We start from the raw sequence: 25,411 nt of genomic DNA, 5'->3' as shown, positions 1-25,411 counted from the left end.
TGAATCATCCCCAACAAAGAGCTTTCGAGATGGCAGTGTGTGTTTCTGCCTGGAGGGAGGAATGCATCAGGCTTTCTCAAGCAAGCAGCAGCCTGCAGTGTGCGTCTGCTTGAGAGCCAGCCCTCCTCGACGGTGTGTGTGTGTGTGTGTGTGTGTGTGTGTGTGTGTGTGTGTGTGTGTGTGTGTGTGTGTGTGTGTGTGTATGCATGTGTGTATGCATGTGTGTATGTGCAAGAGTGTGGGGGTGTGTGTGAGGGAGTGTGTATAACAAGTGTGTGTGTGTATATGTGTGTGCTCACTCTTGCACTCTTCCCTTCCTGGAGGAGAGGCTCTCCTCTTCAGCGATCGGCAAGGTAAGGAGACTGACAGGTTTTTTTCCCACTAATGAATCCCTACACACACCCTGTGTATTCCATCTGGGGAGTGGGGATGGGGGCATGGGGCAGAAAAAGGGAAAAGAGGCTTAGCTCCATTGATAATGAACAAGGTAGTGTGTGTCTATGTGTGTGTGTGCGGTGTCGGAAGGCAACAGCGGTGGTGGAGGAGATCAGAGAGAGAGAGCGAGAGAACAGGATGCAGTAAGCCCAGGTGGTAATAAGGGAGAGAAGAAAAGACTGACTGAAAGGCTGCTTTCACCTGCTCGTCCTCTTCCCCCCCCCCCCCTCTCTCTCTCTCTCTCTCTCTCTCTCTCTCTCTCTCTCCTCAGCTTCTGTTTAAATGATCTCCCAGAGTGTCTGGTGAGCAAGCAGATACTTCTGTGTTTTGACTGAGAATGAATCATGTTGAGACAATACAGACAAAGCTATAGTATTCCATGCTCATTGCATGCATGCAGAATAAAGGTACTCATTGTTGTCCCTATGCATCTGTCCTTATCTGGGACTGTAAGCTGACTGTAAGCTGACTGAGGGATCCAGCTGCTGTATGTATAGTTATGCTTACGTGGATGCCGAGGGAGGGGAACAAACTGACGAGTGTGGGATTTGTTAGATAAACATGAGCTTTCTTCTTCTGCTCTGTGACATCATGCACAAAATGTGTTCCTTTAGTGTGCCAGGATGGTTGTAATGTACTGCTACGTGTTTGTACTCTGTGGAAATGAGGATACAGAGAAGAATTGCTCAGCGAATAGCAGAGACCAAGTGGCAGACTGACAATTAACCACTCATGCCATTTTACAAGGTTTTATACTGTAGATTATATTACATTAATAGTCTACGTTATACTAGTCTTGTTTTAAGTACCTACACCAAGGAGATAATATAATGGGATATAGTTTTCATGGGATTGCTGGTGCGATCAAGAACTTGACGAATCTCTGCTCTGGTTTATAACTGTCGTAGGTTGAAACTCTAACCACATGCCCTGAAGTTATACTGCCAATTATGCCTTAATCATACATGTTTGACTGCAGCAGTATGACATGCACCACTTACCTCTCACACCAGTAAATGAGTTGTGAGTAGTTGACCCTGTTTGACTCAGCTGAAAGGCCCCTCTGCACCTGCTGCACAGCACAGGGTTGCCTCTGTTAACTAGCAGGCTAATGGCCAGTTAGAACCATCAGACATAGAAGCGCTGCTCTGGGACATCCTGGATCAACAGATCTATAGAGCTCAGCTTCCCCAGACCAGGGATGGTTAGAGTGGCAGAGGCTCCACTCCTAGGTGCTGGAGGATTAATTGAGGTTAATCAATAATCAGCACTCAGATAACCTGATCGGTCATTAATTAACCCTGTTCTATTTTTTGTAAGTGTGTTTAATTAGTTGGGGGGGGGGGGGGGGGGGGGGGGGGGGGTTCTACAGATTCTAGTTAACACTACACTTTGGACACTCTTTATACCACAGCCAGAGGTAACGGACACGCCATGTGTTTGTTTCTCAGGTTTCTCATTGATATTCAAGAAGGCCAGGTAGGGAGGGAGAGAAAGAGTATGTGAGAGGAGAGTTTTATGGAGCGCACAGAGCCAGGTGGACATATGCTAGCTGAGGGTGAGTGACATGTCATACACACTCGTGACTCCTCTTCTCACGTCATTACTTGTTTGGAACCCTCTTTTTTCTGTCCCTCATTTTTCTAAAAGTTCACGGTCTAGCGCTGCCTCACATTGCTGTCAAGGCGATGACAAACGAGCTGGCCTGTCTCAGGTACAGCTGGGATGGTGACAGACGGACCCCATGGAGAAGCACACAGGTGCTGCCGAGACAGAGTTCCCATACTGCACCCTTAGCATACGGCCCAGCACTGTGCACATGTGGGCCTGCTGGAGGAAAGAGGAATGCTCGACTCACAGTCGTGTCTGCCAAGAGAGGAGAGGAGAGGAGAGGAGAGGAGAGGAGAGGAGAGGAGAGGAGAGGAGAGGAGAGGAGAGGAGAGGAGAGGAGAGGAGAGGAGAGGAGAGGAGAGGAGAGGAGAATGGGCATTAAGAGTTTTCTGTGGCCACTGGCCATGAGATGTCAAACACTGAGGATTAGAACGCGACCAAGTAAAATTAGGACAGGATGCCCTGCAGTCACACTGTGTGATGAGACAGCGCCCATACTGGGTGACGGAAGAGGAACTGAGCTGCCGCAAATTGATAACATGGAGGGAAAACATATATTTTGTAATTTTGTCCCTTTCATAGGAAGAAGGGTGTACAGTAAAGATTGCTAGGGCGGAATTCTGCATCAATAAATTACACCCTTGAGAGGCCATTTGGCCTGTCTCATTGGACTAACCAGATTATATGTATTTATCTGCTGAGAGTCAGATTGTTTAAAGGACTGGTGGAAGCCAGTAGCATCTTTAATCAAACAGAGTGCAGGTCAGTACTGTACTTCACTTCCCTACTGCCTATAGGCCTCAGTGGAACAGTTATAAGTACTCTATACGGGGCAGCAGGTTTCCTGGCTGGTAGAAGCGTTGGGTCAGTAACCGAAAGGTTGCTGGATCGAATCCCCGAGCTGACAAGGCAGCCCCCCACACCTCACTGGTTCAACTGACTAGATATCACCCTATGGCCGGGCGATTTGGGAGCTAGGACTTTTTAGAGCACTCATTTGGTACAGGCATGTGTCAGTAGCATCAAATCAAATCAAGTCAAAGTTTATTTGTCATGTGCGCCGAATACAACCTTACAGTGAAATGCTTACTTACAGGCTCTAACCAATGGTGCGGGAAAAAATAAGGTATGTGTGTGTGTGTGTGTAGGTAAGTAAAGAAATAAAACAACAGTAAAAAGACATTTGAAAAAAGAGTAGCAAGGCCATACCTGTTAGTCAGGCTTATTGAGGTAGTATGTACATGTAGGTATCGTTAAGGTGACTATGCATATATGATGAACAGAGAGTAGCAGAAGAGTAAAAAGAGGGGTTGGCGGGTGGTGGGACACAATGCAGATGGCCCGGTTAGCCAATGTGTGGGAGCACTGGTTGGTCGGGCCAATTTAAGTAGTATGTACATGAATGTATAGTTAAAGTGACTATGCATATAAGATAAACAGAGAGTAGCAGCAGCGTAAAAGAGGGGTTGGGGGGGCGGCACACAATGCAAAAAGTCTGGGTAACCATTCGGTTAACTGTTCAGGAGTCTTATGGCTTGGGGGTAAAAACTGTTGAGAAGCCTTTTTGTCCTAGACTTGGCACTCCGGTACCGCTTGCCATGCGGTAGTAGAGGGAACAGTCTATGACTGGGGTGGCTGGGGTCTTTGACAATTTTTAGGGCCTTCCTCTGACACCGCCTGGTGTAGAGGTCCTGGATGGCAGGCAGCTTTGCCCCAGTGATGTACTGCGCTGTACACATTACCCTCTGAAGTGCCTTGCGGTCGGAGGCCGAGCAATTGCCGTACCAGGCAGTGATGCAACCGGTCAGGATGCTCTCGATGTTGTAGCTGTAGAACCTTTTGAGGATCTCAGGACCCATGCCAAATCTTTTTAGTTTCCTGAGGGGGAATAGGCTTTGTCGTGCCCTCTTCACGACTGTCTTGGTGTGTTTGGACCAATCTAGTTTGTTGTTGATGTGGACAGCAAGGAATTTGAAGCTCTAAACCCGCTCCAATACAGCCCCGTCAATGAGAATGGGGATGTGCTCGGTGCTCCTTTTTCTGTAGTCCACAATCATCTCCTTAGTCTTGGTTACGTTGAGGGATAGGTTGTTATTCTGGCACCACCCGGCCAGGTCTCTGACCTCCTCACTATAGGCTGTCTCGTCATTGTCGGTGATCAGGCCTACCACTGTTGTGTCGTCAGCAAACTTAATGATGGTATTGGAGTCGTGCCTGGCCATGCAGTCGTGGGTGAACAGGGAGTACAGGAGGGAACTGAGCACGCACCCCTGGGGAGCTCCAGTGTTAAGGATCAGCGGAGGCAGTGGAGGCATACAGGGGGAATAGCACACCAGGGCTTACGACTTGAGATGTGCTGTTTACAGTGTCATTATGTCAAGGTGCTCGGGGTAGATAAGAGCTAGCTTTTACTTTACATGACTCTGTTAGTGTTTCATCGACTCTGGCCTAGTGAAGAACTAAGCCATTTTCTCTCACACTTACTGGGCCTGGAGAATCTGTTCCAATCTAATTTAGGCAGAATGATGTATATTCTCTGTCAAGCTCCCTGTCCCCTTCTCAAATCCCTCCTATTATGGCTTTTTTTTACAGCCATTGAAGCCAGTCAACGTTGACATATAAAAGTTTGAGTATTTGAGTCTCTTGGTGATGAGGAGGGAGGACAACACGTGGCGAGGTTCCAACACAAAGAGAGATAAACTAAGACATCAAAACCATTGAAATGTTGTCAGTGTCCGGCGACAATACTGACAGCCCTTGCTAAATACCCCCCCACACCTTTATATCTCTTTGGAATATTCCTCCACTCCATACTGTCAATATTCAGCCAAAAGTTATGTGCAGTCATGCACTGTTTCTACCCTAGAAGTTAAAACAGCGCAAAGTTGTAGGATAAGGACATTTCTTAATTTCTGAAACTAATTTCTTAGTCACTCAAGGAAAAGAAAACTAAGAACATGATGGAAAAGCTTTCAGTTTCCTTTAAAACCAGAATTTCAGTGATTTGATGCAGTTCTGACTTGCTTACTTAACAGGAGTTTGGAGCTTGCAAGGGCAGATGACCTAGTTCAGTGAGTTTTGCATACTCACTTTTCCAGAATATTCTTCTGTTTTAGAGCTTTACTTTAATAAACTACAGTGTCTAATGAATGTGGTTCATGATCTAGCCCCAGGGTATACTGTACATAGCTGGCTGCTCCCAAGTGTGGTCTTTATTTGAGCTAGCGATGTAACAATACGTTTTTTTGTTTTTATATGCTGTTGTTGTACCACTAGCTCAAATAAAGACCACACTTGGGAGGAGCAAACATTAAGCACAAATACACTTTCTTTCTTTTCATTGCAATGTTATTGTCTAGATCCTAAACCACTTTTGGATGTATATAATCTCCTATTATATGATGTACTGTGGTGTAGAGTACTGTACCCTCTCCTGTAACAGCTCATGTTATACTGAGTAACGGTAACATGATGATTGAGGCCATCAGCAAAGAAACCCCATTTCCCTCTATGAGGAAGGTCTGCCCCCAGTGACTCTACAGTCACACTCCGGCAACGAGTAACTTAGTGCAGGTTCTATAGTGTGTCTCCCCTTTCATTTGCTTGCACAACACTTGCATGATATACCAGACCACTTACTAATGAAATATACATGGAGGGAGTATGTCTTTATGTGTCATAAGAATCCAGTCTGATGACACCTTTTAAACGTTTAAATTAAAACAATAATCATCACCCTATTGCGTGTTGACTCAGCTCTGTTATTGCCACTAGAAGTGACTCTTTAGACAGGCATGGCTACTGAAGGAAAGGGCAGCATCAACCACAATCATAAACACTGCAATTGTGCCGTCCAGTCACGTCCAGTTCTTGTGTCATGTTGTGTCTTGTCTCTGTCCTTTCCCTTCACCCTGTCTCCCTCTGCTGGTCGTTGTTAGGTTACCTTTTCTCCCCCGCTTTCTCCCAGCTGTTCCTTATCTCCTCTAACTACCCATTCACCCCGTTTCCCACCTGTTCCCTTTTTCCCTCTGATTAGGTCCCTATATCTCTCTCTGTTTCTGTTCCTGTCCTTGTCGGATTCTTGTTTGTGTTTCATGCCTGAGCCAGACTATCGTCATGTTTGCTGTAACCTTGTCCTGTCCTGTCGGAATCTGCCGGTCTATCTGAGCCTACCTATGTTTGGTTATTAAAGAAGCTCTGTTTAAGTTAGTTCGCTTTTGGGTCCTCATTCACTCACCATAACAGAAGAATCCGACCAAGAATGGACCCAGCGACTTCGGATCCTCTCCACTCAGCCGTCGGGATCCAGGGAGCGATGCTAGGCAGACACGAGCAGGAAGTGTCTGCTGCTCGACATGCCGTTGAGACCCTGGCCACCCAAGTCTCCAACCTCACAGAACAGGTTCACCATCTCCGCCTCGATCCACCGGCCACTTCCAGGGCTTTCGAATCTCCGGAGCCCAGAATCAATAACCCGCCGTGTTACTCTGGGGAGCCCACTGAATGCCGCTCGTTCCTCACCCAGTGTGATATTGTGTTTTCTCTCCAGCCCAACACTTACTCCAGGAGCACTGCTCGTGTCGCCTACGTCATATCTCTCCTTATTGGACGGGCTCGTGAGTGGGGCACGGCAATCTGGGAGGCAAGGGCTGAGTGTACTAACCAGTATCAGGACTTTAAGGAGGAGATGATACGGGTTTTTGATCGATCTGTTTTTGGGGAGGAGGCTTCCAGGGCCCTGTCTTCCCTATGTCAAGGTAATCGATCCATAACAGACTACTCTATTGAGTTTCGCACTCTTGCTGCCTCCAGTGGCTGGAACGAGCCGGCTTTGCTCGCTCGTTTTCTGGAGGGTCTCCGCGCAGAGGTAAAGGATGAGATTCTCTCCCGGGAGGTCCCTTCCAGCGTGGATTCCCTGATTGAACTCGCTATTCGCATTGAGCGACGGGTTGATCTGCGTCACCGAGCTCGTGGAAAGGAGCTCGCGTTCTCCGTTGCCCCCCTCTCCGCATCACTACCATCTTCCTCTGCCGGCTCGGGAGCTGAGCCTATGCAGCTGGGAGGTATCCGCATCTCGACTAAGGAGAGGGAACGGAGAATCACCAACCGCCTCTGTCTCTATTGCGGTTCTGCTGGTCATTTTGTCACTTCATGTCCAGTAAAAGCCAGAGCTCATCAGTAAGCGGAGGGCTACTGGTGAGCGCTACTACTCCTGTCTCTCCTTCAAGATCCTGCACTACCTTGTCGGTCCATCTACGCTGGACCGGTTCGTCAGCTTCCTGCAGTGCCTTAATAGACTCTGGGGCGGAGGGCTGTTTTATGGACGAGACCTGGGCTCGGGAACATGACATTCCTCTCAGACAGTTAAGGGAGTCCACGGCCTTGTTCGCCCTGGATGGTAGTCCTCTCCCCAGGATTCAGCGTGAGACGCTACCTTTAACCCTCACTGTTTCTGGTAATCATAGCGAAACCATTTCTTTTTTGATTTTTCGTTCACCTTTTACACCTGTTGTTTTGGGCCATCCCTGGCTAGTTTGTCATAATCCTTCCATTAATTGGTCTAGTAATTCTATCCTCTCCTGGAACGTCTCTTGTCATGTGAAATGTTTAATGTCTGCTATCCCTCCTGTTTCCTCTGTCTCTTCTTCACAGGAGGAGCCTGGTGATTTGACAGGGGTGCCGGAGGAATATCACGATCTGCGCACGGTGTTCAGTCGGTCCAGGGCCACCTCTCTTCCTCCACACCGGTCGTATGATTGTAGTATTGATCTCCTTCCGGGAACCACTCCCCCCCGGGGTAGACTATACTCTCTGTCGGCTCCCGAACGTAAGGCTCTCGAGGATTATTTGTCTGTAGCTCTTGACGCCGGTACCATAGTCCCCTCCTCCTCTCCCGCCGGAGCGGGGTTTTTTTTTGTCAAGAAGAAGGACGGGTCTCTGCGCCCCTGCATAGATTATCGAGGGCTGAATGACATAACAGTTAAGAATCGTTATCCGCTTCCTCTTATGTCTTCAGCCTTCGAGATCCTGCAGGGAGCCAGGTTTTTCACTAAGTTGGACCTTCGTAACGCTTACCATCTCGTGCGCATCAGGGAGGGGGACGAGTGGAAGACGGCGTTTAACACTCCGTTAGGGCACTTTGAATACCGGGTTCTTCCTTTCGGCCTCGCTAACGCTCCAGCTGTCTTTCAGGCATTAGTCAATGATGTCCTGAGAGACATGCTGAACATCTTTGTTTTCGTTTACCTTGACGATATCCTGATTTTTTCACCGTCACTCCAGATTCATGTTCAGCACGTTCGACGTGTCCTCCAGCGCCTTTTAGAGAATTGTCTTTTTGTGAAGGCTGAGAAGTGCACTTTTCATGCCTCCTCCGTCACATTTCTCGGTTCTGTTATTTCCGCTGAAGGCATTAAGATGGATCCCGCTAAAGTCCAAGCTGTCATTGATTGGCCCGTCCCTAAGTCACGCGTCGAGCTGCAGCGCTTTCTCGGCTTCGCGAACTTCTATCGTCGTTTCATCCGTAATTTCGGTCAGGTGGCCGCTCCTCTCACAGCCCTTACTTCTGTCAAGACGTGCTTTAAGTGGTCCGTTTCCGCCCAGGGAGCTTTTGATCTCCTCAAGAATCGTTTTACATCCGCTCCTATCCTTGTTACACCTGACGTCTCTAGACAGTTCGTTGTCGAGGTTGACGCGTCAGAGGTGGGCGTGGGAGCCATTCTTTCTCAGCGCTCCCTCTCTGACGACAAGGTCCACCCATGCGCGTATTTTTCTCATCGCCTGTCGCCGTCGGAACGTAACTATGATGTAGGTAACCGCGAACTGCTCGCCATCCGGTTAGCCCTAGGCGAATGGCGACAGTGGTTGGAGGGGGCGACCGTTCCTTTTGTCGTTTGGACTGACCATAGGAACCTTGAGTACATCCGTTCTGCCAAACGACTTAATGCGCGTCAGGCGCGTTGGGCGCTGTTTTTCGCTCGTTTCGAGTTCGTGATTTCTTATCGTCCGGGCTCTAAGAACACCAAGCCTGATGCTTTGTCTCGTCTCTTCAGTTCTTCAGTAGCCTCCACTGACCCCGAGGGGATTCTCCCTGAGGGGCGTGTTGTCGGGTTGACTGTCTGGGGAATTGAGAGGCAGGTAAAACAAGCGCTCACTCACACTCCGTCGCCGCGCGCTTGTCCTAGGAACCTTCTTTTCGTTCCCGTTCCTACTCGTCTGGCCGTTCTTCAGTGGGCTCACTCTGCCAAGTTAGCCGGCCACCCTGGCGTTCGGGGTACGCTTGCTTCCATTCGCCAGCGTTTTTGGTGGCCCATCCGGGAGCATGACACGCGTCGTTTCGTGGCTGCTTGTTCGGTCTGCGCGCAGACTAAGTCCGGTAACTCTCCTCCTGCCGGCCGTCTCAGGCCGCTTCCTATCCCCTCTCGACCGTGGTCTCACATCGCCTTAGATTTTGTCACCGGACTGCCTTCGTCAGCGGGGAAGACTGTTATTCTTACGGTTGTCGATAGGTTCTCTAAGGCGGCTCATTTCATTCCCCTTGCTAAGCTTCCTTCTGCTAAAGAGACGGCACAAATCATCATCGAGAATGTTTTCAGAATTCATGGCCTTCCGTCAGACGTCGTTTCGGACAGAGGTCCGCAATTCACGTCTCAATTTTGGAGGGAGTTTTGCCGTTTGATTGGGGCTTCCGTCAGTCTCTCTTCCGGCTTTCACCCCCAGTCTAACGGTCAAGCAGAACGGGCCAATCAGACTATTGGTCGCATCTTACGCAGTCTTTCTTTTCGCAACCCTGCGTCTTGGTCAGAACAGCTCCCCTGGGCAGAATACGCCCACAACTCGCTTCCTTCGTCTGCGACCGGGCTATCTCCTTTTCAGAGTAGCCTCGGGTACCAGCCTCCGCTGTTCTCATCTCAGTTCGCCGAGTCCAGCGTCCCCTCCGCTCAGGCTTTTGTCCAACGTTGCGAGCGCACCTGGAAGAGGGTCAGGTCTGCACTTTGCCGTTATAGGGCGCAGACTGTGAGGGCTGCTAATAAGCGTAGAACTAAGAGTCCTAGATATTGTCGCGGTCAGAGAGTTTGGCTCTCCACTCAGAACCTTCCCCTTAAGACGGCTTCTCGCAAGTTGACCCCGCGGTTCATTGGTCCGTTCCGTATTTCTCGGGTCATTAATCCTGTCGCAGTTCGACTTCTTCTTCCGCGATACCTTCGTCGCGTCCACCCGGTCTTCCATGTCTCCTGTATTAAGCCCGTTCTTCGCGCCCCCGCTCGTCTTTCCCCCCCCCCCCCATCCTTGTCGAGGGCGCACCCATCTACAGGGTCCGCAGGATTTTGGACATGCGTCCTCGGGGCCGTGGTCACCAGTACCTTGTCGATTGGGAGGGGTACGGTCCTGAGGAGAGGAGTTGGGTTCCCTCTCGGGACGTGCTGGACCGTGCGCTGATCGAGGATTTCCTCCGTTGCCGCCAGGTTTCCTCCTCGAGTGCGCCAGGAGGCGCTCGGTGAGTGGGGGGGTACTGTCATGTTGTGTCTTGTCTCTGTCCTTTCCCTTCACCCTGTCTCCCTCTGCTGGTCGTTGTTAGGTTACCTTTTCTCCCCCGCTTTCTCCCAGCTGTTCCTTATCTCCTCTAACTACCCATTCACCCCGTTTCCCACCTGTTCCCTTTTTCCCTCTGATTAGGTCCCTATATCTCTCTCTGTTTCTGTTCCTGTCCTTGTCGGATTCTTGTTTGTGTTTCATGCCTGAGCCAGACTATCGTCATGTTTGCTGTAACCTTGTCCTGTCCTGTCGGAATCTGCCGGTCTATCTGAGCCTACCTATGTTTGGTTATTAAAGAAGCTCTGTTTAAGTTAGTTCGCTTTTGGGTCCTCATTCACTCACCATAACATCTTGTGTACCTTTATCCTTCCCTCAGAGTGTGTGTGTGTGTGTGTGTGTGTGTGTGTGTGTGTGTGTGTGTGTGTGTGTGTGTGTGTGTGTGTGTGTGTGTGTGTGTGTGTGTGTGTGTGTGTGTGTGTGTGTGTGTGTGTGTGTGTGTGTGTGTGTGTGTGTGTGTGTGTGTGTGTGTGTGTGTGTGTGTGTACTGAAAAAACATACCCCTCCACCTCCACCCCCCTTGAGAGGCAATGCAGTCTCATTACACTCAAAGGGCAAAACGGGCATCATAATGAAGCTGATAGAATAGAAATCTCTGAGCCCACACCACCGCACTGCAGAGTCCAAAACAGCAGTTAAGACCTTGATGGTATCTATGCCACGGCACAGGTCTAGCTGTGTAATTCAGCCCTGGATTATTAATGCATTGACAAACACAAAAAGAGGATAACCTTCTGTCCCATCTCCCACCCACACCTCACAATTTGACACATATTTTGTGAACAACAAACGTGCGTCGGCACTCGTGGGAGAAACTGTGTCCTAAAATTGGATCACAGGAGTGCTGAACACGCTACTGATCTTACAAGCATAGTAACCTTCATCCTCCCTACATCAGTGCAATCCTGCCAAAAAGGATGAAAAGTCAATCAGGACGAAATAGGGAAAACATTCACTTAAGCTTGGTGGACTCACATCCAGCAAATCCAATACCTCTCGTATCTCTCGATATCTCGCTATCTCTATATCCCCTTCTAAGAATATGGTAAGGGGTGCATACGCCCCCCATCACTAGTCCTGTCCTCTATGGGTCTGGATTGATGGGATAACTGAGAGTCTTGTCTGTCTGTTAAAGCTGCTCACAGGGTGGTATGGCTGTTTTTAGATCTAGAGATGGACGTTGGGTATGAAGGCATGTTTGCGCTCTAAGGTATGTTGTTTACAGGGACACTGACACATTCTGGATTTATAGGCTGTCTGTTTTTAAAAACCAGGGTTGTAATTCATACAACTTAGAGTAGTGATTATTGATCAGACTGTACTACAAGAGTAAGTATGTTTTCTAACGTTAAGTAGGCCAGTATGCCTGGTAAAGATTTTAGCATGTGTCCCTTTGAAAAGTGATTTTGAACAATTGATGGCTCTGAACCATCAATCTTTAAAAATCAGTTGTGAAAGGTACGCATGATTGGTTCTGTGTTCATGGCAGGTATTTGGATCTATGCTATGTTTGCACGTGTGTTCATGGAGTTGGAAAGAAATCAACAAGTGTAGCACAATTTAGAATGACCTCATCCTCTATGCCTTCTGATATCCTTGACAGCATGTGGCCAAGTTTTGCTTCAGCACTTTGATAGATTCAAGGCAAGCTGCTGAGGCATGGGGTCAAGTCCCAGTAGTTCAGAAGTATGTGACCAGAAACCGTTATTATAGCAGCTGCAAGTTCAGCTCTGCATGAATATACTGTATATAAAGTATTTTCCTATGGGCTGAAATGAAAGATATTGTTATCTGAACAGTCATTAGCTTAGTGGATTCTGATATGTCGATGTAAGGGCAGAAGCCTGTGATCACAACTTGTAAATCATCTACTTTTCAATTCATTTTGTTGAGAATGAATCAAGATGTGTTTTTATTTGTGTCCAATTACTTGGTTCTTTACTTTGTAACTCCCATTTATTCTGAAAGGAACCGCATAGAAGGCATATAGTGATGTATAATGTTGTGTTTGTAATCTGCAGTTCTGCAAAGCGAGGATGCCTGATAGAGTAGCAGCACACAGCACAGAGCACAGAGCACTGAGAGCAGCCATTCTGTTTGTGATGGTATCATCCCATTATCACTGGCACCGGATGACGGTAGTAGCTTATATTTCACTCATGAGTAAATATTGATAGATCTGATTGTACAGGAAACACAAGAGCCTTGTGTAAATATTTGGCTCAGTAGTGCCAACATCTGCAAATGCACCGTTCTGAACAGACACAGAACTAGAGAACCAGGCAAATGGAGCGAAAAAACAGTAATGTACTTTCTGGTTATTTCAAACCTTTCTTTAATCAAACTCAAAAGACAAACACTCCTTAAAAGCCTTTTTGTGTTTTAGAGTGAAAAACAAGGTCCCCGTCTACAACCACAGTCAGGTCTACCCTGCTCTGTGGTCCCCGCTCTATCCTCAAGCCCACCCACCCCACCTCCTGCCAGCCTCCCTCACGCTATAGTGTCCCTGTCAGAATTCAATTCCTTCCCAGCTCCACATTACGTACATAGGGAGAGCACAGAATGATACACTTATGCAACACTTAGCATATTAACCTTCTGTTTGAATTATCCTTGGAGGGGGAGATTGGGATTGTAGAGTGTGGGAGGGGAGGCTGCCAGTGTGATGGCCTGCTGAGTTACAGAATGCCATAGTAGTGATTTCCTAAACTCCCACTGTGTCACAATGCATCATGGGAGATGAGCCATGTTCAACTGAAGGCACATTTGTTGTGTTACATATGACAACGTCATTAGCGTGTCATGCCAGCTTGTTACAGTGGGCCACCGGCCATGTTCCCATTTGATGTTCTAGCAAACATCCACCAGCTTTCAACAAAACATGTTCTCCAACAGCACTTTATCAAAGAGCAGCTCAAATGCACTATTATATTTTCAAGAAAATACGCAAGCATAAATGTGGGTGAATTCTATCCTAGTACAGCTAAGGACATTAGATGTAATGTAATTGATAACTGTCTTTGTGGTAGGTACACATGAGAGACATGACAGCAGTGTCCTTGGCTTACACTATACCACTCCACTGTCAGTGCAGAGGGCTTTATATCTAAAGCTTGAGTGGTTACTTTCCCTACAAGCCAGAAAAATTCATGCTCCTTCATTAGCATTGGAATGGGGATGGGGTTATAGTGGGCAGACTGTAGCATAGTGGGTAGACTTTTAGTGTGTTTTCTTCCCTCTAATGCTCTGGAAGCCTGTGGGCTCTGGCGAGGCCGGCTGTGTGCTCGTAAGTAAAAGGGCACAGAGAATGAAAAAGCCTTAATTGACCAGATATCCTTCATTACACACAGGCTTACAAACCCAATGCACTCTGTCCCCCTAAGACGAGTTCTAAAGCACAAAGGCCAGTGACAGACAGGAAGCCAGTCTGGAAGATGGAAAACGTTTTTTAGACAGATAGATTTGAGTTTATTCACTTGTATTTTGATTTCTGGGAACGTACTGCATCTGATGACGGCTTAGTCACTTCGGGGTACACATTGATGGATAATAAGCTGTTCATAGATTAAAGGAGCTGTAAGTGACTGTATCAATGGTATGAACAGTACAGTAGATGTTAAGTGTGCTGCAGATTTAGAAACATGTTATATATATTTCTTGTCTATGCAGGGCCATCTTGAATTTGTCAAGCTGTCACTTTTCTGGACCTGACAATGTTTCGTAAGAAGAAAAAGAAGAGGCCAGAGATCTCGGCACCAAAGAACTTTGAGCACCGGGTGCACACCTCTTTTGATGCTAAACGAGGCTGCTTCGTGGGCCTGCCAACCCAATGGCACAGTTTGATAGAGAACCTCCGCAGGCCCAAGCCTATGGTGGACCCCTCCCGGATCACCCCAGTTGAGCTCAATCCAAAGAAGGTACTGGGCCTTATTCTCAGCCCAACTGGCTGTATGCACTGGGTGTCTTTTTCTCTTGATGTATTTTCCAACAGATTAAAAAGAGTTGAAAATGTATAGGATTTTATTTCTGAGAATATTCCAGTATTAGTGAGCCTCAAAGCCCTCCATCTAAAGCGTTTATAGCAGAGGCTTTCTTACTACAGTACAGAGTCCTTTACTGCAGCAGAGCACTGTGGTGGTCAACACTTTGCTGTTCTCCCTGTCATATTGCTTTCTTATCTATCACAGGGCTCAGCTAATGACCCTGCTGTGTACACTGACTGTACAACATGAATCCTTGGAGGGCTCCAAGATTTATTACTCAATGCAGGCAATTAATAACGATCCATGGTGCCTTCCCATAGATGTCACGCTGAGGAATAGAAAGTGCAGGTACAGCAATGGAAATGCCAGTGAGCGATAAAGCCTGCAAATCTAAGGATTTCTGCGCTAGACTGAATGCTCGTGCCGATATGCCCCTTAGAAAAACATAACACATTTTCATTACCACCAGTGGATAAGTTTGAGCTTTGCATTTCAGAATCTCCTCGTCAGCTTATGAAGCAGAGTCATGGTTTTAATGGGATCATCGGGATTGGATTGGTAGTACAGAGGAGTCTTGTGTTCTGTAAATTATGTAGCCTGCATGGCAGAGGCAAAGGTTGGAGAGGTTACATGAAACATGATCACATTTGCTACATTTGAACAATAATGATGCATTCTGTCCTTTGTAAAGGGTATGCAGTGGGATGTGAATTAGTCTTCAAGTGTGTAGATCTACACGCATGAGTGCGCTGGGTGGAGTCAGACATTTTAGAGCAACACGTGCACCTTTGGGTAACCTGATACCTCACCCATCCCAAATAGCAACATTCATCAAGGGGTGACAGAGGTTTTCTTGTTGTCTTCTCATTTCTTGTGAAAGCAAAAGAAGAGTCTGGCTTGTCTTGTCTTCCCCTGCTGGCAAGTTGGCTAAACACTGCGAGCTAGCTAGCCTTTTAGCTTCCCCACATCTCATGTGAAATAATCTGATGTATAATTAAATAATATGCCCTGTCAAATATTCTTATAGTTCCCAGTGTAACCTACAACAATATCCCAATTTGATATGCTGCTTCAATGTATTCACTCCCATATCATCTAAAAAATATAACGTCAAACTTTTTTTGTCACAGAGAAGAAGAAACAAGCACTGCTTTGACATTTTCAAATAGCCTAGAATAAAGTTATCACTTCTAAACAAAATACCTTTTTGTGGGGGATTCTAATAAGGCTTTATTGTTGTTTGGTTTATTGTTTGAATAGTCGCTGAGATTATATGTACTTATCAATGCAAAATAGCTTACTTTGATACATAGCCTACAGATCAGATCAACAAACCATGCGAGCTTCAACGCTGCCCCCATGGCTACGAGAGGAATGATACAGCGCTTTACAATTTTCATGTGGTGTGGCACGGGAGTACGTAGAATGTCGGAATGCACTACAAGGAACCACCCCTTTTGTGACAAAAGAAAGCGACATTGTGACACGGGGTCCGTCTTCATAGGGTATAAATAGCCCTTAAGCCACCTGTGCAGCTGTGAGAGCAGACTAGAGCACCATACTAAAGACAGACGCATGGAAGACTCTCATAACAGTGAACATGACTTTTCTTTACCCAGAGATTAAGTGATCAGCCAATGGGCCTATTCTCTATGTTAAACTGAAAGGGCCTTCTGCCAATGCATGTTTAAGTCTGTGTCATCTTGTTCTGTCAGGGCAAGTTAATGCTCTTTCTCTATGCCACTGTGATGGGTGCTGCTAGATATTTTACTTGTCAGAAAGAATCTGTCAGCTTTTACCGTTTTTATACAAACCACATTACAAAATAGAAGCGCCTGCAGACAGGCCAAAATATGAAATCACCATCTATGCTACAAAATAAATATGCAATATGTAGATATGTCCTTCCAACATATTGCCAGCAAAACTAACTGGGAAAACGAGTTAAGTCTGGATCTTTGAAGAATGCCAAAACTTCCCTTTCAGACTCAGAGTTCTAAAAATAATCTTCCAGCGACAGTTGTGTCACCCTCTTTATTCCACACCCAAATGCACAGGCATCTAAGTATGTTATGATCATTCCAGTCAATGTGGTTGGCTGAACATAACTGCTCTCCTTTCAGACCATTGTGCGTGGGAGTATGATCGGCCATGGAGACTACATCTCAGCCATGATCTCCGACATGAGCAGGCTGTCCGTGACCAGCTCCAACTCCCTAAGGAAGAGCAGCCCTTCAGGCAGGAAGAGGGCCCAGTCCCTTGGCAGGCTGGGGGAGGTTAAGGAGGGGGACACCTACCAGTATGAAGACCTGGGAGAGGATGACATGGAGCAGCAGCAGTGGAGGGACAGGGCTCATAACATCCACAGTGAGAGTGGGATGCCCCAAATGGGCATGAAGAAGAGCATCACCCTGCAGCCCAACGGGGATCTTCCCAGGGCTAAGTCCACCTACGAGGTGAGTGTCAGCTCTCTGGAGGGACCCCCGGTTCCATCCCAGCCCATACAGGTGCCTATTAAAGGGGCTTATATCAGCTGTGAGGTGGGCAGTCCCACAGAGAGACTGATGGTGAGGAGAGACTTCCAGGTGCCGAGGGTTATGCCACACAACCAGAGGCCCTTCTCATGCTTCTACAACCCAGCCATGGCTGTCCAGCAGCCCCATCCTGATCATGGGCGTCACCCCCCTCCGGAGTACCGCACCAACCTCTACATCCACTCCCACAACAGCCCTAGCAGACCATACTCATCCTACGACCTGAAGGTAAGCATGTCACTTCATCATTATCTCTCATCTCTATTTTAGATGTACATTGTCTCAGCTTAGCTGATGTAATCAACTATGATATATTATTTACAGACATACGTCAACCAATTTCACATTGGCCAGTAATGGCTGGCTCGTGGTAATGGCTGGAGAGGAATATGTGGAACTGTATCAAATCCATCAAACACATGGTTTCCATGTGTTTGATGCCATTCCATTTGCTAATTTCGGCATTATTATGAGCTGTTCTCCCCTCAACAGCCTCTTGTGCTGTGGTATATACAGCAATTAACACCTTTACTCGTTGAAAACCCTGTGCATATAATGGACAGTGAGCTACTTCATAGACAGTTTTTTAGGTGAAACATTTATAGAAAACACTTGTAGAGCCCATAGCTCCTCTCCATCTTACAGCAGACTGCATCACTGCATTCTACAGTCGATTGCTCAATTAATGCTGTTGTTTTTTCAGAGGTGCTAAAATGTGATTTGTGACTTTATTGCTTGAATGTGCTTGTAAACGTTGAGAGATGCTATGTTTAGCAAGATCTCAAGGGTACATTGAGGTACCTACAGGTGTAGGATCTTAAGTTGCCCTATATTATCACAGCAAAATAATCCTGCAGCAACAGGATTTGAATGTTAAGTCCATAATGTTGCTTGATCGGTGGTTAGGCTATTCACTGGCAAAAAGTAGGCTTCATGAAAAGAGCAAAAATTCTCAGCAACAAAAGAGTGATCAAATTAAGATCCTATATCTGAATGGCGTTTTAGCAAGGGGCGTACCAGGTGAAGTGAATGCATAGTGTGAGAGTAAAGCACTGTTATTTACATCCAGTAATAAAGCAGGGGAGGGACCTTGGGAAGACAGCCAACTCTCTCTCTCTTACTCTCTCATCATCCAGGCAGAGTCGGCTCTGAGGCACCACCAGTCAGGCTTCCTACCCAGCACCCCCAGCAGTCCCTTCATGAGTGGCATCAGACCCCACAGGACGGTGCGCTCCTCAGCCAGCTACACCCTGGGACTGTCTCCCAACATGGGCCTGAGACTCAATGGCCCTGACCCTTTTTTGAGACACTCAGGGTGCCCTAATGCTCCCTTCCCCAGGCAGGACAGCCCCTCCCAGCCCCGGCCCTCCCCCACAGGCTCCCTGGCCACCAGCCCCCCAGGCACATGCTCCCCTGCTTTCAGACCCCCTCAGCACCCCCAGAGGCCGCCACCAGACCCCCCCAGGGTGACCCATGAACAGTTTAAGGCTGCCCTGCAGATGGTGGTAGACAAGGGAGACCCTCGGTCGTACCTGGAGAACTTTGTGAAGATTGGCGAAGGTTCGACGGGGGTGGTGTGTATTGCTCGGGAGAAACACAGTGGCAGGCAGGTGGCCGTGAAGATGATGGACCTGCGGAGACAACAGCGAAGAGAGCTGCTTTTCAACGAGGTATGAAGACCTCCAGTCAACACCATCCTTAATGACCCCCAAAACCTCACCCCAAATCACCAATATATCACGTTGGATACATCATATACATACAGTACCAGTCAACAGTTTGGACACACCTACTCATTCCAGGGTTTTTCTTTGCTTTGAATATTTTCTACATTGCAGAATAATAGTGAAGACATCAAACTATGAAATAACACATATGGAATCATGTAGTAACCAAAAAAGTTGAACAAATCAAAATATATTTTATATTTGAGATTCTTCAAAGTAGCCACCCTTTGCTTTGATGAAAGCTTTGCACACTCTTGGCATTCTCTCAACCAGCTTCATGAGGTAGTCACCTGGAATGCATTTCAATTAACAGATGTGCCTTGTTAAAAGTTAAGTTGTGGAATTTCATTCCTTCTTAAAATGTGTTTGAGCCAATCAGTTGTGTTGTAACAAGGTAGGGGTGGTATATAGAAGATATCCCTATTTGGTAAAATAACAAGTCCATATTATGTCAAGAACAGCTCAAATAAGCAAAGAGAAATGACAGTCCATCATTACTTTAAGACATGAAGATCAGTCATTAAGGAACATTTCAAGAACTTTGAAAGTTTCTTCAAGTGCAGTCGCAAAAACCACCAGTATTATGATGAAACTGGCTCTTATGAGGACCGCCACAAGACAGGAAGACCCACAGTTACCTCTGCTGCAGAGGATAAGTTCATTAGAGTTAACAGCCTCAGAAATTTTAGCCCAATTAAATGCTTCACTGAGTTCAAGTAACAGACACATCTCAACATCAACAGTTCAGAGGAGACTGCGTGAATCAGGCCTTCATGGTCTAATTGCTGCAAGGAAACTAGTAAAGGACACCAATAAGAAAAGGCTTGCTTGGGTCAAGAAACACGAGCAATGGACCATAGACCGGTGGAAATCTGTCTTTTGGTCTGATGAGTCCAAATTTGTCTCTTTGTGAGAAGCAGAGTAGGTGAACGGATGATCTCCGCATGTGTGGTTCCAACCATGAAGCATTGAGGACTAGGTGTGATTGTGTGGGGGTGCTTTGCTGGTGACACTATCAGTGATTTATTTAGAATTCAAGGCACACATATTAACCAGAATGGCTACCACAGCATTCTGCAGCGATACCCCATCCCATCTTAGTGGGACTATAATTTGTTTTTCAACAGGACAATGACCCAACACACCTCCAAGCTGTGTAAGGGCTATTTGACAAAGAAGGAGATTGATGGAGTGCTGCATCAGATGACCTGGCCTCCACAATCATGCGACCTCAGCACCAATTGAGATGGTTTGGGATGAGTTGGAACGTAGAATGAAGGAAAAGCAGCCAACAAGTTCTCAGCATATGTGGGAACTCCTTCAAGACTGTTGAAGCTGGTTGAGAGAATGCCAAGAGTATGCAAAGCTGTCAAGGCAAAGGGTGGCTAATTTGATAAATCTCACATATAAAATATATTTTGATTTGTTTTTGGTTACTACATGTGTTATTTCATAGTTTTGATGTCTTCAATATTATTCTACAATGTAGAAAATAGCAACAATAAAGAAAAACCCTTGAATGAATAGGTGTGTCAAAACTTTTGACTGGTGCTGTATATCCGATCTTAATTTGATCTCTCTGTTGTTGCAGAAAATGTCCCTTCACAGCAGGAAATGCACATTGTAATGTATTCAAGATTTTAAAACGTTTCTAAAGTTTAATTTACATTTTCAAATGTCAGACTTCATTTATCCTAAGAAAAAAATTATCACCCTCTACAAAAATGTCCATTCATTATAATCCACATAATAATTCACATTTCCTGTTGCTGCAGGATTATTTTCTGGCTGTGAGAAACTGGTCAAATGAAGATACTATATCTGTAACAGAGCCCACCTGTTATCAATTGAAACTGCAGAGGCACATGCCCCCTTAGATCCAGCTAGTCCTTATTTTGTCCATCAGTTAGTTATTGTCCCTGACAATAATACCCAAAAACCCTATTTTGCCCATCAGTGCCCACTTGAAATCATCAGTAACCTTATGTGACACCTCTGTTATCAACTGTATTTGTTTGTCCAGGTGGTGATCATGAGGGACTACCAGCACAGGAACGTGGTGGAGATGTTTAAGAGTGCCCTGGTGGAGGAGGAGCTCTGGGTCATCATGGAGTACATAGAGGGTGGAGCACTAACCAACATCGTGTCTGAGACCAGGTATGGAGACACAGCACAGATCTGACCTACTACCCATAAACAATTGGGGGCAAATTGTATTGAAGGAACAATGAAAAGTAAAATATAGTCATTTTTAAGAGACAAGAATTCAAAGACTTGTGACAGAATGATAAAGCAAAATTCTAGTCATGTCTTCAGTACCTATTTTCACCATTATGTGGTAGTGTGCTACTGACTGCTTGAGGGGACAGGCACCTAAGCACAGTTGCTTTCATTCTCACTGATACAAGACAAAACACTGTGTCCTCCTATGGGAAACTATAATATGATAACATAATTAGATTTGTGCATGTTGAAATGACATGGTTAATTTAATTTGATCCAAAAACACGAATCAATCTATGCTCCCATGCTGTTAAATATATCAGAAACTGTATGCATAAACAAATTGTCAATGCATATTAACACTACCTGTCAATGTATTTTAATTCCAAACTGAAAGTTGACACATTCTCACTATATAGATAGGAGTTGACCCCAAAACCAGGTATCTAGAGACATGGGGACAGAGTGCATTTCTATCTAGCCAGCTGACATATTAAAATGGTCCTGATGGAGTCTGCAATTTTCATTGGTTGTCAGAGCCCTAGATTAGTATTTGTTTTGATTGAACAGTCTGGAATAAGACCCCTTTGCTAAAATATACCTCCTTCATACTTCAATCCATCCCAAAATAAGTTTTGAAACAATCAATATCGCTCTGGAAGCCTTAAAGGAACAATCTGCGATTGCTACTTACATTTTTTTACTTTTAAATTAATGATATATACCCATTGATTCTTTAAGAATATAACTAAGAATTTAACTTAAAAAGAGCATAGTTCAACTGTCGTACCCCATCAGAACCCAAAATCTAAGCTTGTTTTACTCCATTTATTTGTCAAAATTATATTTCTAACAAACATTGTATAGCCTCAGAACATGGTCAAAACTATACATTTTTATATCATGGAGGTCAGTCCTTGCACGTCCTCTGTCTATGAATTTGAGAGCTCCAGCCCCATCCCTCAGCTATTTACCAGAACAGTGGTGAGGAGCCTGATTTGTTATTTGAACTGCAGATGTGTGCTAAGGTATTTACTGAGGAGTTTCTGAAACACAGTTCTTCAATGTTCAAAATCTCCTAGGCTATATATTCTAAATGCATAAACGTGATTCTCTGAATGCACATAGTCATCTGAACCTCACCTATGCCACCATTAATTTATAGCATCACCTGGGTGACACAACAACAGCCATTCTGCAGTGCAGTTTTGAGTGTTGTGTGTATCTATGTCACTCCCCCATGCAGGCTGAGTGAGGAGCAGATAGCCACAGTGTGTGAGGCTGTGCTGCAAGCCCTGGCCTACCTTCACTCCCAGGGAGTCATCCACAGGGACATCAAGAGTGACTCCATACTGCTAACACTGGATGGGAGGGTAGGTCTTTTGAATTGAGTTGAGAGAGAACACACCTGTTTATGTATTCATAACTGTTGATAATTTAATTGTAATGCTCCTGTCCTGTACAGATCAAGCTGTCAGACTTTGGGTTCTGTGCACAGATCAGTAAGGACATTCCCAAGAGGAAGTCTTTAGTAGGAACACCCTACTGGATGGCTCCGGAGGTCATCTCTAAATCTCCATACAGCACTGAGGTGAGAAAGAAGATATTCAAAAAGACTCTGTATCCTAACTAACTTTACAGGTATATTACTGCATACTAACTGTGTCCAAACACATACTCATGATGTCCAGTATTCATGTGCATGTCAACACTGCTGATATCCAGTATACTGCGTACTGGTTTGTTGTGTCTGCCAGGTGGATGTGTGGTCTCTGGGCATCATGGTAGTTGAGATGGTGGACGGAGAGCCCCCCTACTTCAGTGAGACCCCCGTTGCAGCCATGAGAAGACTGAGGGATGAGCCAGCTCCCACCGTACGGAACACAACCCAGGTCAGAGGTCAAACAGAACACATACAGTACATAGAGAGATACTCTCTTACACATGCACAGAAACACACACACACACATCTTTTCTCTATTTCAACATGTCTGCTGAATTAGCTTGGACTTTACACTATAGGTATCCCCGGTGTTGAAAGACTTCCTGAACCGTATGTTGACCCGGGACCCAGTGGAGAGGGCCAGCGCCACAGACCTGCTAGAACACCCCTTCCTCCTGCAGAGCGGCTCCCCGCAGTGCCTGGTGCCCCTGGTGGAGCAGTACCGCAAGCGCATGTCTCACTGCTGATCCCATGGTGGACCCTGATCCCTGATTACTACTGTACCCACCCTGAGTGTGATCTGCCCAGGCCCAACCCACCCAGCACCCACCCCAGTGTGGGAGCAGCACCAGAGAGCAGATCCAGACCCAGAGATCCTGGTGCTGTTACAGAGCTCATGGCATCAGGCCTGTAGGCTTGGTAAACAATGGCACAGCATGGGCCTAGAGACCTACTGTAAGAAGCACTTTAGCAGTGAGTTGGTGTAGTGAAACAGTAGCATGCAAACAAACAGTATTCCTAACTAATTTCAACAACGTCTGGTTCTACCTGTGATAGACAACATCCAATGGGATTCCTCCCGACACAACACCAATCTAGCCTTGGTACATTATATACAGACTTGAAATCCAAGGGAACTGTAAACTGCATTGTGAACTTTTACTGTAATTGAGCAGTTTCCCATTGTAGTGTTTGGATAATAGTGAATTTTCAGCTTGTGCTATAGACTCAAGTTATGGTAGCTCATGACTTGGAGAGAAGCTTGATGTTACATACCTCTACAACCATATGGGACATTGACTGAAGTTCACCTTGTCAGTAAACAATTTGCATGGCCAAATGAAGGCAGACCTGGCCTGATCAGAATGTTTAAAACATGCTACTATGAGAGACCTGCCGCCAGTATCACCATGACAAATGTGTAGATGAGGGGATGTCTGTTCGTTTTTATTGTGCTCAAGGAATCATGTTCCTTTTAATATTTATTATATTTTGCTTTTCCGAAAAGTGTTGTGAATGGTTTGTAACGTGAAATTGCAAATAAGTTTTCAGTTTAGAATATCAACTTGAAATGTAGCAGATGAACAAATAATGTAAATACATACTGTATATTAGGACTTACTTGCAGAGCCACTGTACTTACACTACCGCTCAAAAGTTTGGGGTCACTTAGAAATGCCCTTGTTTTCCATGAAAACATTCATGAAATGAGTTGCAAAATGAATAGGAAATACAGTCAAGACGTTGACAAGGTTATAAATAATGATTTTTAATTGAAATAATAATTGTGTCCTTCAAACTTTAATTTCGTCAAAAAATCCTCTATTTGCAGCAATTAGTTGAGGTAATCTGAAGAGATTTCACCCCATGCTTCCTGAAGCACCTCCCACAAATTGGATTGGCTTGATGGGCACTTCCTACGTACCATACGGTCAAGCTGCTCCCACAACAGCTCAATAGGGTTGAGATCCGGTGACTGTGCTGGCCACTCCATTATAGACAGAATACCAGCTGACTTCTTCTTCCCTAAATAGTTATTGCATCGTTTGGAGCTGTACTTTGGGTCATTGTCCTGTTGTAGGAGGAAATTGGCTCCAATTAAGCGCCGTCCACAGGGTATGGCATGGCGTTGCAAAATGGAGTCATAGCCTTCCTTATTCAAGATCCCTTTTACCCTGTACACATCTCCCACTTCACCACCACCAAAGCACCCCCAGACCAACACATTGCCTCCACCATGTTTGACAGATGGCGTCAAGCACCCCTCCACTATCTTCTCCTTTTTTCTGCATTTCACGAATGTTCTTCTTTGTGATCCGAACACCTCAAACTTAGATTAGTTTGTCCATAACACTTCTTTCCCCATCTTCCTCTGTCTGGTGTTTGTGTTCTTTTGCCCATCTTAATCTTTTCTTTTTATTGGCCAGTCTGAGATGGCTTTTTTGTGCAACTCTGCCTAGAAGGAGTCGCCTCTTCACTGTTGACATTGAGACTGGTGTTTTGCAGGTACTATTTAATGAAGCTGCCAGGTGAGGACTTGTGAAGCATCTGTTTCTTAAACTAGACACTCTAATGTACTTGTCCTCTTGCTCAGTTGTGCACTGGGGCCTCACAGTCCTCTTTCTATTCTGGTTAGAGACAGTTTGCGCTGTTCTGTGAAGGGAGTAGTACACAGCATTGACGAGATCTTCAGTTTCTTGGCAATTTCTCGCATGGAATAGCCTTCATTTCTCAGAACAAGAGTAGACTGACGAGTTTCAGAAGAAAGTACTTTGTTTCTGGCCATTTTGAGCCTGTAATCGAACCCACAAATGCTGATGGTCCAGATACTCAACTATTCTAAAGTAGGCCAGTTTTATTGCA

General features: G+C 45.8%; 1 protein-coding gene across 1 annotated transcript; it reads left to right on the top strand.

Moving 5' to 3' along the window:
* Positions 1-265: 265 nt before the first annotated feature.
* Positions 266-24,380, top strand: LOC139383526 (serine/threonine-protein kinase PAK 6-like). The gene is made up of 9 exons (XM_071128095.1): positions 266-353; positions 14,308-14,555; positions 16,745-17,383; positions 18,292-18,825; positions 20,906-21,039; positions 22,352-22,478; positions 22,571-22,696; positions 22,863-22,997; positions 23,128-24,380. Exons 2-9 carry the CDS (start codon positions 14,352-14,354, stop codon positions 23,293-23,295), a joined length of 2,067 nt encoding a protein of 688 aa, XP_070984196.1. The 5' UTR covers positions 266-353; positions 14,308-14,351; the 3' UTR covers positions 23,296-24,380.
* Positions 24,381-25,411: the final 1,031 nt, after the last annotated feature.

This window comes from Oncorhynchus clarkii, chromosome 25 (genome assembly GCF_045791955.1).
Source record: "Oncorhynchus clarkii lewisi isolate Uvic-CL-2024 chromosome 25, UVic_Ocla_1.0, whole genome shotgun sequence".
Classification (NCBI taxonomy): domain Eukaryota; kingdom Metazoa; phylum Chordata; class Actinopteri; order Salmoniformes; family Salmonidae; genus Oncorhynchus; species Oncorhynchus clarkii.
The sequence above is the reverse complement of the archived record's forward strand: the minus strand, read 5'-3'. Positions and strand labels throughout refer to the sequence as shown.

What these genes read in the sequence shown, in the direction of transcription:
- LOC139383526 (XM_071128095.1), top strand. Translation starts at nt 14,352, where the DNA reads ATGTTTCGTAAGAAGAAAAAGAAGAGGCCAGAGATCTCGGCACCAAAG. An exon ending in TGCTAACACTGGATGGGAGG is followed by an intron (nt 22,479 to 22,570) that starts GTAGGTCTTTTG and finishes TGTCCTGTACAG; the next exon opens with ATCAAGCTGTCAGACTTTGG. An exon ending in AATCTCCATACAGCACTGAG is followed by an intron (nt 22,697 to 22,862) that starts GTGAGAAAGAAG and finishes TGTGTCTGCCAG; the next exon opens with GTGGATGTGTGGTCTCTGGG.